The following is a 15,885-nucleotide window of genomic DNA, read 5'->3' as shown; positions in this document are numbered from 1 at the left end:
GTGGGGTTAAAGATGTCTGATTTGTTGGTGATGACTTTTGTGCACCCCAAGTGATGACCTGTGATACATTTTTTGCAATCAGTTTATTAATCCAATTTTTTATCTATTTGGTTATAGCAGTCAATAATTGTTTATGATGTTATTAACTTTGGTGCATGTGATAAATTTTCAGTTATATTTGGTCCTTTGTGGATATATGTTTGATGAATTTCAATGAACTTGGTATGTTATTTAGGAATTTTAAGTAAGATGTCTAGTAAACGTGAATGCATATGTATTCCGGAAGCAGGCAATAAGGGGAAGAAGAAGAAGGTGGTGAAAAATGTTGATCAGGTATAATTGGAATCTTTAAGTGATTTAACTTTTTTTATTATTTATAATAAATAATATTTTGTTCATGGTGCTATAGGTGCGAATTGTGCATAGGTGCGAAAGCAAGTACATTGTTGAAGTAAACAATGTACTAAAAGACACCCACCGTAAGCGGATTCAGGCAACACCATTTAGATGGTGTTTGGAGGTGGACAACGCATTGGAAATAAATTATCCTTTGTTGAGGGAAGTGTTGCGTAGTTGGGTTCCACAAGGGGAATACATTCGTGTAGGTCAGCATTTGGTGGGGTTATCGGTTTATGATGTTTGTATATGCCTAGGTCTTAGTATGGTTGGTAAATGTGTTGAATTTGATGTTGATGTAAGTGTGGTAGTAGGTTCACTTTTTGAGAAGAAACCAATCACCTTGCGAGACATAATTAACAAGATTAAGAACTTAGTGGTTAGTGATGATGATGTAGACAATGCTTGTAGGTTGTATCTGTTACTTTGTTTTACTGTATTTTATTTTCCTAGGACATCTAGGACAGTGACCAATATGCCTTTCAAAGTCTTATAATTGGGCAGAGTCAGTGCATAGTTTTTTTATCTCTACACTCAATCGTGGATGTAAGGTTGTACGAGAAAAGATAAATACTCGTAGCCTTAACTTAGCCGGATCTGTTGTAGTTGTTCAGGTAATTATTGTTTTAAGAACCTTTATTCTCCTTATGCATTATTATAATTTATTGATTTGTCTAACATTGTTATAGGTTTGGGCTGCTCGTCATCTTGGCTTAGAAGATGTAGAGGGTGAGGTTCAATTCTCAAGATTTCTGCGGTGGCCCTCGGTGAAGATTAGGACACCTAATATTGAGTCTGCTTTGGAAAAGAATAAGGTTTTATTTGAGTTGTATTTGTATATGTTTGGTTAAAATTGATTTTATTATGAAATGTGTTCAAAAATAGATTTTTTTTATTTGTAGATTGTGTTTGGTTGGGCCCTAACTGCAGAGGAGAAGAACAACCCAATAGTGCAAAATGTCGTTCATATGGAGGAGCAATATAATGTGAAAAATGATGGCATTCAGGGTGTTTCTCATTCCAAACAGCAAGTGGATTTGGAAGAAAAATTTGAAAAACATGAACGGATAATTCTAGACATGAAAGAACAGATAAAGAAGATGCGTGATGAATTTTTTGATGCTCCTGAACCTGACTCCTGTGTAGGTAAAGGAAATCATGTTAATGAAGAAGATGGTTGTCCTTCTGAGCAAAGGAAGTGTGATGAAGGCCAGGGTTGTCCTTCACACCGGAAAGAGAGTCTGCAACCTCATCAGTGTGAGGAAGATGACCTGAATGACAAACCAAAATCCAACCATAATGGAGACGACAAAGCTATTAAGCCTAACACTGAAGGTCAAAGTAATACACTATTTATAGATAAGGCTAAATTGTATAAGGATGTGACTGTTGTTGGTTGTGTCAGGTATGCTATTTTTATTAATAATGTATTCAATGTCAACACACACTAATAGTTAATACTTTAAGTTGCTGCTTTTGACTTTTCAGAACTATTTATGTTAATGTGAATGGTGAAATATTGAGGAGCGATGAATGTCAATGTTTTCGTCCTCGTGGTTGGATTGATAACATGGTAAATTATGAAACTTAAGTTTATGACTATTTCTATTGTTACTACAACCATGTACTGATATAATTATTGTTTTTGTGTTCAGTCTATAATGTTTGCAGCCTACGAGTTCATGTATAAACAGAAAAGGCTGACCGGGAAGATTAGCAGGGTTATATTCAATCCTTTCTATACAGTAAGTTTTTTATTTTTTCCTTTTAATATTTATGCTTAAACTAATGTATAAGTATTGACATTTGTTGTGGTTCAGAATGCAGTTATCCTTGATTGTAACAAAAGAAAGGTGAATAGACGTGTGTGGTGTCTAGATGACTACAGGCATTACCTGACACGTGATTTGGTTTCAGTGCAGGATATATTAATAGCAGATTTTGTGAGTATCCTTACTTGTTAAATGCTGTTATATTTTGTTACAAAGTGAAATGTGTTTATTAATGTTACTTCTATTCAGTTGTTTGCCCCAGTCATTTATGTTGAACATTGGTGGTGTTATGCTTTTAATTGTCAAACGAAAGAGTTCTTTGTCTTAGATTCACTTGCACACAAATGTCGAAGGCGAAAACAAATTGATAGTCACGTGGTAAGTCCATGTGTGACATTATAAATTTCCATTACTGATGTTCATTGTGTTCACATTATTTATGTTCGATTTATACCTGTTATAGGTACAGAATGTGGAACACCTTTTTGGCTCTTCTTAAATGACAAAAAACAATTGAAGCCAACATATGAAGTCCACATTGAAGACGTTCCTAAACAGCCAAATTTGTAAGCACAACTTTAATTGAGTAGCCTATTCATACAACTTGGTTACGTAATTAGGAAGTTTTCAATAAATGTTTTGTTAACCACTTCCAGGCATGATTGTGGTATTATGGTCTTGAAGTATCTAGAGATATGGGACGGCGTCAAAAGATTTGATGGGAAAAGCATGCCAGCTTACACTGATGTCAGTATAATACCCTCATAACTGTTTACATTTAACTTGCATAAAGTTATTTTGATATGAATATGTAATTAAGTAGTTATTCTTTGGTGGCAGGAGGATCTACAACAATTCAGGCAGCAGTACATTTGTGATTGAATTCTTCACCCAGAAAATAAGCATAGGGAGGCTGTCCTTGAAATATTTAAACCATATTTAAAGAAATAGAAATGTCAATATTTTAGTGTTGATTAATAGCGTAACTTTAAGGTCTTTTTGGATATGGATGACGTGCAAATGAATTGGTAGTTGCACTCCTTTATATAGTGTTGAGGGTGACAATGACTAGAATCAATTTTGTAAATTATGGTTTTAACAATCACTTCTGTTATGGATTCAATTTGTGGTTATATATTAAAGTTACATGCTATTTATTTTGTGATGTCTGACTTCCATATAAGTGTATACCCACTTTATATTTTTGTTACCAGGTAACTGATGATAAGTACATTGGTATCCCTGATTTTAGAGCCTATTAATTAAATTAAATGAAGAACACCATGACTTCAATATGATTATAAATTCTTATAACAAGATTGTATTAAAATGCTAGGGTTGTACAACTTTTTGTGAGCAACAATATTGTGAATTTTCAATCAAAATCGGTGACTATAAAATTATGTCTCTTGATTATTTTTCCTCTTCTTGTACAATTACTCATTAAACTTTATGAATTTTGATTCAATAGGTTGCTATATTCAGACCTTTTGGGTACCTCAACATCACACTTAGGAACATTGTCAAGGTAAATAACTAATCTTCAAACAAATATATGTTTTTTTTAATTCATACCATGTCTTCAAGTCACACAATATAACCATTCATGACATTTGTAGGTTTTCAAGTATGAAACCACTCATCCAACTGAAGAAGAAGTTCAAACTTCTATGCCTGTGATGCGACTTAACTATGTTGTCAAACAAAATGTGGAAGCCAATGCCCAGCCCAGTATAAATTCCAATCCAAACGCAAATGACAACACAAATATGGGACCGAATTTGCAGCCCAACGTGGAGCCTACTAACACTACTAATGTGGAGGATATACTGCAGAGGATGGTTCCTCCATCCACCAATATTCCATGTCTTGAGGTTGGGGAGAGTTCTAAAGTTCAATCTTCTGTTCTGATAATATATCACTTACGTAACTCATGACTTACGTAACTCATGATTGTTTAATGTCTTCAACTTTTAGTCTATTTATTTTTAACTTTAGTGGTTCTGTTGTTAATTTTAATTTTCATGGCATTGTTGGAAGGATCTACTTCATCTATGATATTAAACTTATTTTATCACTGTGATATCCATGTAACTGTCAGTTTAACTTATTATATGATCATCTATGTACAATTAACTGTTGACCACCGACAAAGATTTTGCACACCTTCATAATTTCTGATATATGAAAAAGGTTATAGTATGAAACTCACTTACAATCAATCACATAAATAGAGTAAAATTTAATGTAGGCTACTGCCCATGATGAATCTGTGGGGAAATTGTGGTACAAGTGGAACATAACATACATGCCTAACACTGACAATAATAATTGGTTATCAATCAAGTATTAAGTGCTGACCTACAATAAACATTTTGCACACCTTCCAAATTCGTGGTCTCTGCTAACATAAATTCTATGAAAGTAAACCTTACCAAAGTAGGTGTGTGATAATTGATAATAATTACTCCATACTTAATGAAATCTAACACCTTTATTGTGTATATGAAACATATTGAACAACAACAAACTACGTGTGGCATAATTCATCCACAACTCCAACATGATATTTTTGTTATCTGTAATCAAATTATATGATGACTCAAGAACAATTAAGTAGTAACCTGGTCCAAAAAATTGGACATAATAACTCTTAGATTTTTAAATGTAGATCAATCATATATTAAGTGTTGACCTGTGAACAACATCTTGCACATAATTACTGATTTGTCATCTGTGTGGTAACCAATATTACTAAATTTTGGACCACATACGTATTTGTTGTTTACCTGTTATAAAATTTAGTTGCACTCAATCAAAATTAAGATGAACAACATCAAACTATCACTTAACATAAACCACTCAGAATTTCCATAAATCAATGACTAAGCCAAACAAGGAAATTGTCATCAATCACGTCCACAATGTCTAAACATAAAAAATACCAAATTTAGCAATAGAAATCCAAATTACAACAAACATAAAACCTCTAAATCAACTACTTATGGCGCTTCCTCCCACTAAATGTTGCAAAAGGAGTTCTTATTGCCATACTCCTAACACGCAACCGAGGACCATCCCTTCGTCGCATATACATGTTGCTTTGTTCGGATTCTTGTGCTTCTTGATTTGGAAAATGAACTTCTTCCACATGACCCATGTCACCAGAATTGCCAAATTCAATGCAGCCAGTGGGGTGGTTCAAATTAGGTGTTTGCGAATGACCAACACTTGGTTCACCAAACTCAGAAAACTTCATTTTGCCATGCTGATGTTGGCGCTGGTTCATCCTCTCAATCATCATTTCATTTAAGTCTTCAAGTTCTTTTTGCAATTCCCCTAGGACCCTTTCTTGATGTTCAACAACTTTAATTAAGTCAACTATTTTAGTACCCTTAGTTTGACGTCCATATACCTCAAAACCTTCTTTAACGAAGGGATTGGTCAACTCTTCTGCAGAGGCAGCAACATCTGTAACAACCTGAAACTATTCACAACAAACTTCAATCAATATAGATGACAGATTTAGGAAAAAAATCAAACAACAAAATACCCAACTTACAGTGTTATTTGTCAAACTCCTTTTAATTACATTGTCCCCTACTTTCATTTCCATCCAATGCAAGATTCTGGGAAACTTTGTCATGTGCTGACAATCCTTTAAATTCGGAATCAAAAAATGGTTAAAAGACCATAACTGCCACAATTGTAATCAAAATCAGTCAAAACTCAACCAAATATTTTAAACTGATCAAACAAGTTTGAAATTAATTTAACATACAGTACCTGTAACAAATAAACACATCCAGCTACATGAAAGTGTTTGGTACTTTATTTCTCCTTCAAGAACAATTTAGCTTCACATATACTGCCAACCAAAAACTCATACACCACTCGACCCCAATTAAATTTCCCAATACTACCAAGGTCATCAACAATGTTGAACAAAATAGAAAAAACTGTTCCACTACGATTGGGCAACAAAAACTCAGAAAATGCAAACAAAACGTAAAGCTTACCAAAATCCTTTAAACAAAGCACTTTAATATGTTTTAAGATGTAATCATATACCATTTCGATATCAACAACTTTGGAAGCTCCAAATAAATTCCTTGAATCACTATTTAACCCTTCCTGGTTTAAATCAATGTTCTCACCAACCACCCTCAAACCTAGACCAAGACATATATCTAAATAGGTAAATCCAACAACTTCTGCACTCATTTGAAACCCCCCCAACCTTTCCACCCACATACTGATTAACGGACTCAAAAGATTCCTAGATATTTTAACACACTCTTTCAACTCAACCATCCATCCAAATGGTGTTCTTCGGATAAATGATTTTTGCTCATCTGTTAACTTCTTATTCAAACTACCAATCAATTTTGTCCGGCATGAATGCCTAAAACAGATCTGGAACAATAAAAAAAAATAGTTATGTCATTTTTATCATAACAAATTTGAAAATTAATTGAATTCCAAAATTTATCATACCTTGCGGTCAACATTGAATTCACTTCCCTCACTAACTGTAACCATATTAATGACCTGAATACATAACCCCAGGTAATCACCCTATAATCAAGTATTGACTGGTATAACATGAAACATGAAAAAATTGATTCATAACACATTCTTCCAAAAAATACAACACAGATCATCACTTGTGACCAAATAGGTCATCACTCATACATCACACAAGTGTAATCAAGTTGGCAATGAAACCACATCAAAGAGATAATTACAAATTAACTCACATTATCCAAACAGAATCACCCAATAATCAATTATGGAATAAAATAATATGGAAGTTAAAAAGATTGAGTCAAAGCACATGATTGCAAAAAATGCAGCACAACTCATCACTTAGATGTACACAAGTCATCATCAATAAATCATATAACTTTAATCCACTTGGGTTTGAAACCACATCAAAGAGATAACTACAAATGAACGCATATTACCCATACTTAATCACCTGCATATTACCCATACTTAATCACCCCATAATCAAATATTCAGTGCTATGACATGAAAAATAACAAAAATTCAGTCATACCACACGCTTCTAGAAAATACAACACAGATCATCACTTGTGACCAAATAGGTCATCACTCATACATCACACAAGTGTAATCAAGTTGGCAATGAAACCACATCAAAGAGATAATTACAAATTAACTCACATTATCCAAAGAATCACCCAATAATCAATTCTGGAATAAAATAATATGGAAGTTAAAAAGATTGAGTCAAACCACATGATTGCAAAAAATGCAGCACAACTCATCACTTGGATGCACACAAGTCATCATCAATAAATCATACAACTTTAACCAACTTGGGTATGAAACCACATCAAAGAATACCAATGAATGCATATTACCCATACTTAATCACCTGCATATTACTCATACTTAATCACCCCATAATCAACTATTCAGTGTTATCACATGAAAGATAACAAAAATTCAGTCATACCACTCGCTTCCAAAAAATACAACACAAATCATCACTTGTGACCAAACAGGTCATCACTCATACATCACACAAGTGTAATCAAGTTGGCAATGAAACCACATCAAAGAGATAATTACAAATTAACTCACATTATCCAAACAGAATCACCCAATAATCAATTCTGGAATAAAATAATATGGAAGTTAAAAAGATTGAGTCAAACCACATGATTACAAAAAATGCAGCACAACTCATCACTTGGATGCACACAAGTCATCATCAATAAATCATACAACTTTAATCCACTTGGGTTTGAAACCACATCAAAGAGATAACTACAAATGAACGCATATTACCCATACTTAATCACCTGCATATTACCCATACTTAATCACCCTATAATCAACTATTCAGTGCTATGACATGAAAGATAACAAAAATTCAGTCATACCACACGCTTCTAGAAAATACAACACAAATCATCACTTGTGACCAAACAGGTCATCACTCATATATCACACAAGTGTAATCAAGTTGGCAATGAAACCACATCAAAGAGATAATTACAAATTAACTCACATTATCCAAACAGAATCACCCAATAATCAATTCTGGAATAAAATAATATGGAAGTTAAAAAGATTGAGTCAAACCACATGATTGCAAAAAATGCAGCACAACTCATGGATGCACAAAAGTCATCATCAATAAATCATACAACTTTAACCCACTTGGGTATGAAACCACATCAAAGAAATAACTACAAATGAACGCATATTACCCATACTTAATCACCCCATAATCAACTATTGAGTCAAACCACATTATCACACAAAATGCAGCACAGGTCATCACTTGTGAGCAAACAGGTCATCACAATAAAATAAGACAAATTTCATCAACCTAGTTAGAAAACTAGTATTCATGCACCTATCAAAACACCAAAATCACAGAAACGGAAAAATAACACAAACTTACCAAAAACCCTAACTTCGCAAGCTTCGTCTTCGATTACAGTGTTGTGGTCATTCACCAGTACAAGATAGATGTTAAATTTGTCTTTAAACAATAACTCACTGGACTATGCTGGCGAAAACCACACAAAAATATCAGATCCTTAACCAAAAAACCCACAACAACGACTTCGAAAAAAAAAATTCCACAAACCTGTTGGAGTAGTGGAGAAACGCACAAAAAAAAACATACCTACGAATCACGATGCTCAATCCAACAATGGAGACGAACAAAAACCCTAACTCTGGGACGATCGTCTTCTCCCTTCGTCTTCTCCCTTCGTCATCTCTCTTCGTCTTCTCTCTTTGTCTTCTCCCTTCGTCTTCTTCGACTCACTACAACACACGTATTCTCCTTTCTTCCTTTCTCATTTCTTCCTTTCTCCTTTCGAGTGGGTTTTCCCTTTCTTTCTTTCTTTTCCCTTTTTTCGTTTTTGCTTTCTCTGTGCAACCCACTCTCCAAGCTAAACCTAATTTCCCACCCTTTCAATCTTGACGCCCAAACCCACTCTCCAAAATGTGTTTCTGACCCGCTCAATATTCACGTCCACACCCACTCTCGAAAATGTGCCACGTCTCAAGTAAGATGTTTTAAATAAAATTAATTTTAATTTAAAAAATAAACTCCACCTGTGCAGGCCACGTCATGGAGTCAAGTATGGAGTCACTTTATCATTTTCCTTTTTTTAAAATATTGATACGATAAAATGGTTCGAGATTGTTGGCTCGAGATTACCGTTACAAGGAAGAAAAGAAGAGATAAAATTTTGACATAAGTACAATAATCAATTCAAATTATAATAAATTCATATTTATAATAATGTAAACAATTCTTCTCTCTATACCTATGTTTCTCATATCTTCTTTCTATCTCAATTTTCACTCTCAATCTCTCATCATTTTCAAAATCAAATTGCCCCAAGACGAAATTAAGGAGCTAAGGAACATTTTGGATTGAAGAATTTCTTATTTTGAGTAGGTTGATTTTTTACCCTTTTTTTTTTTGTTCGAAGCAATATGTTTTCTACATTATAGGCATATATCTATTTGTTACAGATAATCAAATCATGATCTAATTATTGATGAAACTCTTCTTTATGTAGATGAAGTTATTTTATGTTTTGAAGTTGTGTAAGGAAAGAGCATGTGTAAGGGAAGAACTTGTGTAAGAGAAGAACAATATTAGGAATCTATTTAAGGTAAGGGAAGCTAATCGTTTAGAAGTTGTTAATTTTCTTAAAATATTGAGTTTTGATTTTGAGATAAGTTGGAGTATTCATAATTTTTTCTTTTCTTAAACAGGTGAGAGGTGAAAAATTCATATTAGAAAAATTATGATAAAGAGTAAAAAAATTGATTTTTTTTCAAGGGAAAGACTTGTGATGAAGATGAAAAAAATGAATCTACGTCAACTAAACTTGAGAAACTTCATTAGAATTAAAGAATTGAAGAAAATGAAAAAAACCCTCTAAAGTTCCTAGAGTTACATATAATGAATTTGAAAATCTAAAGAGTCAGTTAATCTCACGTAGAACATACTGACTCAAGTGGTGAGAATAGCTCGAGGCCTAAAATACTTTAGGGCTAACCTTGTGCATGGTAGGATGAGACCTATTGGCAATTAGCTCGGTAGAGCAGTAGAGGCCACCACAAGTGCAAACATTCGATGAATCCGACTAATTATATGTATCCAGATAAGTCGTGTCTTGAGTCTTAGTGTATTGTTGGCGAGTCATCACATGATTGGTTGATGTATGTATCTTGGACTATGAAAATGTATGCAATTGTATGATAAAACATTTTTCTACTCTAGCTTACCCTTTCTGCTTGCTTGTGTGTTTTGTGTGTGGTTTTCTCTTTTTGCAATGATGATCAATTCAATGATGTGAGCAGATATGGAAACCCCTAGTATTGATCAAGGTGATGGAATTTCCGCTGTGTAGCCCGACTTGTGGTTGGATCTCATTCTTTCAAGTACCGCCTGTAGACACTATTGCCTAGGTGTTTGGTCAATTGTCAGACTTTTACTTTCTATTTTATTATTGGCATTGCGGTGTGTGTTATTTTTCTTTCCGATATGTTCGGATGATTGTAAGATCCTTATACCTTAAGCCTCGTGTCCTTTTGATATTTAATTTATGTAATGTTTTATTTAAATAGATTTATCTATTAAAATGGGATGTTACATTTATGATATCAGAGCAGTTCATCCTTAGGATGACTTGAGGTTGTGGGTTTGTCATGTCTCACGAGCTTGAGTATTCAAGTTTAGTTGAGTTTGTCAGTGAAACCAAAAGTTTTAAGAACAGAAAACATATTGATAAAGTGATGAGGGTGCATACTCATGACTAGATCAGATGTTGTTTTCCTTTATTAATTCTAATGGTTTGGGGAAAGAAGGGTGACAAACAAAAGGTTTGGTTGCCTGTAGATGATGGAGTGATGCCATGTATGTTCTAGTATGTCTTGTTACGCCTCTGTGCTTTCTGTTTGGTGTCTATAGTGATGAGGGAATGCAGATTCAAGCTAAACTTGACCTTCTCACCCTTACAAGGAGTGGTAGGGCCTATGCGACAATATCTTGTCTAAAAAATGTGAAGATGTAGAGGGTTGTATATCGATAAAGGATGAAAGTTGAGTTTTGGCTTAGAGGATTGAGAAATGATGTTGGAAACTAAGAAGCAACGCTTTGGGCCGAGGGCGCTACAAGATCAAGTTCTAAGATCATATACCTCAAGTTTTACAAGAAGAGTTGAGTTCAAAGATTAGTATAAGAGGATATATCGGTATGTGTGCTCGTGTAACAAGGTTTGAGAAATCAACTTGATTTTACATCTTGACAATGTTTGAGGTTTGAAGTGGAACATTGTGGAAGGTTTGAGGTTAAGGGTAAAGACCATGAAGTGTATAAGGAAAGCAGAAATGTAGTTAGAGGCTTATATGAGGTAGAGCTTTGAAGATCAATCAAGCATGATGATGTTTTATGAGAAGGAAGTATATTAGGGGTTATATATCATACCAATATTAGTAAGAAGTAGTTGTATCTTCTCAGCAATAGCAGTTATCCAAGAATAAGAGTATAAGGGATGTTCTAAGTAAGGTGGCTCACAAAAGGGAAAGGTTTGACCTTGGACATGAGATGGACGATTTCAAGTATTAGAAGAAGAAGCACATAGTTAAGTTTGTTCTTGTGGGGGAGGATAGTTAGTAATGTCACGACACAGGGAAAGAGGAAAGGAAAACAAAAGTTTTGAGTAGCTACAAGAGTGTTTGCGATGATTGGTACTAAAGTGGTTAGCACAAATGATCTAATTCAAAGGATACATGTTTCGAAGGCGGTGACTAGATTATGGGTTTTGGTCTCGTTTACGGTTGGATACTCCTTGATGTCGCCAGTATGGTAAAGGAGTCATAGTTGTCTGCAAGAAGGAGCTGAGATTGAGATGATGGTTTTTGCTACAATTGCAGCCAAGTGAAGATTCGTTCGGGTGTGTGGTGCTCTCGTGGTGATCAAAGTATTTAAATTCACAACCAATTTGAATTGATTCCTTTGCAAGGTTGGGACATAATCTCAAGGGTGAATTGGTTGTTTTCTCAATCTCATTCCGATGAGCTGGATAACCAACGAGGTGGTGTTCTTTGATTTAAAAGAGATAAGTCAGCGGTTGCGTATGAAGTATGGATCAAGCTAAATAGTGGGGGCAGAGTTTCACGCGAATCAAAGTCGTCTAACAAATGAAAGTAAACAATAGACGCAAGGAATCTCAGTGGTAGAAGAGTTTATAGACGTGTTCTAGAGCAAGTACTAGAATTTTGACCTTGGTGTGGTGGAGTTCACTTTTGCATTGGTATCTGAAGAAGAACTTGTGTCAATAGTTCCTAATTGGATGGTTCCTACTGAGAGTTTGAAGTGAATACAAAAATGGAAGAGATGTTGGAGAAGTAATGGCTTATACTGAGTATAATCATAAGGATGACTGCAAGTTTGGTGAATCTTAGAGGAGAGGTAGTGGTAGGATAGATTATCAAGGGTAAACATTAGAGAATGGAGGATTGGCTTTTCGGGCCTATGGTTTTAAAGAGTGGAAACATGATGAAGGTAAGGAATTTCAAACAGTTTGATGGTATAATTAAGGTTTAGCGACAAGTTTTCCAAGTGCGAAGAGAGTCTTCAGAATGTTCAAGAAGAGTATTGACAAAGGTTGGAGTGACTAGTAGGACATATGGGTTAAAAAGGATGGATACGATGTTGAGAAAATGGGATGCTACGACTATAAGAAAGGGACTTTGAAGAGTTTGCAAGTGTTATAGAGGTTTTGAGGAAGGTTTCTCTACGATGATTACTTCTTGATCATGACAAACATGAAAGGATCATCATTTTGAGTAAACAAACAAGTGACCTTGTGTATGGATCAGAGTAGCGCAGCGGGATGGTGACAGGTGATGTTTAAGAATGATGAGAGTCAATTTATCCGATACAAGTTGGTTGGGCAGGTATGAAGGAGCATTCCAGTTTTAAGGTTGGAGATTGGAAGTTGCTTCGAGAGTAGTGACTAAACCAACATACACAGTTGAACACATATCGCTTAGCACAGAGGCAAAGTTTCCAATGACTATAGGTGCTAGAGTCATTCTATCAGTCATGTCTAAGTGGCGGTTGTCAAAGAAAATAGGGAAAACATAGTTTTCTTCCTACCTTGTCGGTGAATTTTTGAGGTCGAAATTTTTTTTTGTTGGGAGAATGTAAGACCCACTTATTTATGTCCTAAAAGTTTAAGGGCCTAGCCCCATCTGTTGGGCCTAAGGTTGGCCCATAGGGTGTCCAAAACCCCTAAATCAGCCATAACCCTCTCATTTTGCCCCATTTCGTAAGACAACACCTTCCCCGCATACACTCTTCTCTCTTTTTAGAGCTCTGCTAGGGTTTGAGTTAGTTCCTTTGTTGGGTGATCGAACTCTACTTTCGGGTAAGTAGAACTCTAGACCCTTGTTCCTTTTACATTTCCTAATCTGTTTGGAAAATTTGTTTCCACTGTGACCTTAGCTGGGAATCTCAGTTTTGTCCTCCTTGGTTGTTTTTCCAGTTCCACAAGCTGCCACATTCCGTGGTGCTCTCCTTCGAGTGTTGGCATGGTTTTGCTAGCGTTTTTCAGGTAAGGGAAGCTAGAAATCTTTTTTCTTTGAAATACAGTGTACTTATTTTCGTCTTGGAATGAGTATGTTTGATTGATGTGACGCTACTTTTTTTCTGCACTGAACACTTTTTGTAAAATGAAGGTTCCTACTTCATTAACCGTTGGATCGAGCTGAAATTTTAGCTGATTCTTAACACATAATTCTTGACTTTGACCAGTCAGATATAGTGAGAGTTGTTTGTATCGCAAGGTCACTATAGTTTGGTTGTTGACAACACTGCACACTTTTTGTAAAATGAAGGTTCCTACTTCGTTAACTGTTGGATCGAGCTGATATTTTAACAATTGGTCCTTAACACATAGTTTTTGACTTTGACCGGTCAGATTTGGTATCAAAGCTCTGTAGTGAGAGCAGTTTTTATCGCAAGATCATTGTAGTTTACTTGTGGACAACATTGACCTTTGTTGCTTGTTTAGTGCATAACTTTCTTTATAGTTATTCAATTAAGTTCGTTCTTGTTTCATTTGGTTCTTGATTCAATCATATTTAATTTGAATATAAATAGAAATTTTTTGTAGCTTTACACAAGGTGTAGTGTTATTTCTAAAATCCAAAATCGTTTGCATAATGTGTTGTATAGTTGGATTGGATAAAAAATATAATAACTAATTATTTACCAAGAGAGAAATATGTTATATGATTTTAATATGTGTCTTCAAATGCTTGTGTGACAATATAGGAGATGCCATGGGGGAGATCCTATTTGATTTAATTAGTAGTGTCTTCATTGGTCAGAACGTAATTCCATGAATCTCTAGGTGAGATCTCATGGTGGTGCCTCATTGGTCAGGACGTAATTCTACGATGGTTGCGTGGTGGTGCCTCATTGGTCAAAATGTAATTCCACATTGGTTGCGTGGTGGTGCCTCATTGGTCAGGACGTAATTCCATGACCCCTGTTAGTGGGAGTTTCATGGTGGTGTCTCATTATATAATTTAGTAAAGATTCAAGGTAAGGATTGCATCCTGACGCTCTAAAGAGTCAGTTAGTCTCACATAAAGCATACTAACTCAAGTGGTGAGATTAGCAGGATTGGCAATTAGCTCGGTAGAGAAGTAGAGGCCACCACAAGTGCAAGCATCCGATGAATCCGACTAATTATATGTATCCAGATAAGTCATGTCTTAAGTCTTAGTGTATTGTTGGCGAGTCATCACATGATTGGTTGATGTATCTTGGACTATGAAAATGTATGCAATTGTATGATAAAACGTTTTTCTACTCTAGCTTACCCTTTCTGCTTGCTTGTGTGTTTTGTGTGTGATTTTCTCCTTTTGCGATGATCATCAATTCAATGATGTGAGCAGATATGGGAACCCCTAATGTTCATTAGGGTTATGGAATTTCCGTTGTGTAGCCCGGCTTGTGGTTGGATCTCATTCCTTCAAGTACCGCCTATAGACACAGTTGCCTAAGTGTTTGGTCAATTGACTTTTACTTTCTGTTTTATTATTGGCATTGCGGTGTGCCTTAGTTTTTTTTCCGGTATGTTCGGATCAGTGTAAGATCCTTATACCTTAAGCCTCATGTCCCTTTGATATTTAATTTATGCAATATTTTATTTAAATAGATTTATCTATGGGATGTTACATTTACTACTTACTCATCAAAATCCAATATTTTTTATAAGTATTAGACACTTTTATGTCAATATATCATAAGCATATGCATTTCAATTGTTTTAGGTGTTTTATAAGTATTAGACACTTTTATGTCAATATATCATAAGCATATGCATTTCAATTGTTTTAGGTGCATTTTTAAGAATAATATTTTAGGGATATTTTTGCATATTATTCATAACAATTAGATTAATTGCAATAGGTTAGATTTTTATATGAATCAAATATTGAAAATCAATTTTGTATTCGTCGAAATATGACTCTGGATTAGCTTAATCCTATCCAATTTGTTCACTACTAACTTGATAGTACTAAAATTGTTATAGTTAGACAATATTACTTTGTTCACATCAGAAACAATGTTATCAAATTTCATGAAATGGAGACTTGTGCAACAAATAAAAAAAATAGATGAAAGAAT

General features: G+C 34.8%; 1 protein-coding gene across 4 annotated transcripts; it reads right to left on the bottom strand.

Moving 5' to 3' along the window:
- Positions 1-5,022: 5,022 nt before the first annotated feature.
- Positions 5,023-9,922, bottom strand: LOC114181755 (uncharacterized). Of its 4 annotated transcripts, XR_014994475.1 has the most exons (4): positions 8,611-9,922; positions 6,666-6,719; positions 5,731-6,584; positions 5,023-5,655 (listed from the first exon to the last, which is right to left on the bottom strand). XR_014994475.1 is itself a non-coding variant. In XM_085672411.1 (3 exons), exons 2-3 carry the CDS (start codon positions 5,812-5,814, stop codon positions 5,167-5,169), a joined length of 573 nt encoding a protein of 190 aa, XP_085528537.1. In that variant the 5' UTR covers positions 5,815-5,826; positions 5,955-9,897; the 3' UTR covers positions 5,023-5,166. The 4 variants fall into 4 exon arrangements, 3 of the variants coding, with proteins under 3 accessions (XP_085528537.1, XP_085528536.1, XP_027924101.1); XM_085672411.1 differs by having other exon boundaries at positions 5,731-5,826; positions 5,955-9,897; XM_085672410.1 differs by having other exon boundaries at positions 5,731-6,719; positions 8,611-9,896.
- Positions 9,923-15,885: the final 5,963 nt, after the last annotated feature.

The sequence above is a fragment of the Vigna unguiculata genome, chromosome 4, assembly GCF_037176805.1.
Source record: "Vigna unguiculata cultivar grain cowpea cultivar isolate G323 ecotype 2 chromosome 4, ASM3717680v1, whole genome shotgun sequence".
NCBI lineage: Eukaryota > Viridiplantae > Streptophyta > Magnoliopsida > Fabales > Fabaceae > Vigna > Vigna unguiculata.
This window is presented reverse-complemented; position numbering and strand designations above follow the sequence as displayed.

Bases quoted from the DNA above. Each gene is read 5' to 3' on its own strand.
- LOC114181755 (XM_085672411.1), bottom strand. From the start codon at position 5,814: ATGACAAAGTTTCCCAGAATCTTGCATTGGATGGAAATGAAAGTAGGG. The intron at 5,656-5,730 runs GTAAGTTGGGTA...TGTTGTGAATAG, and splicing joins GGAGTTTGACAAATAACACT to TTTCAGGTTGTTACAGATGT.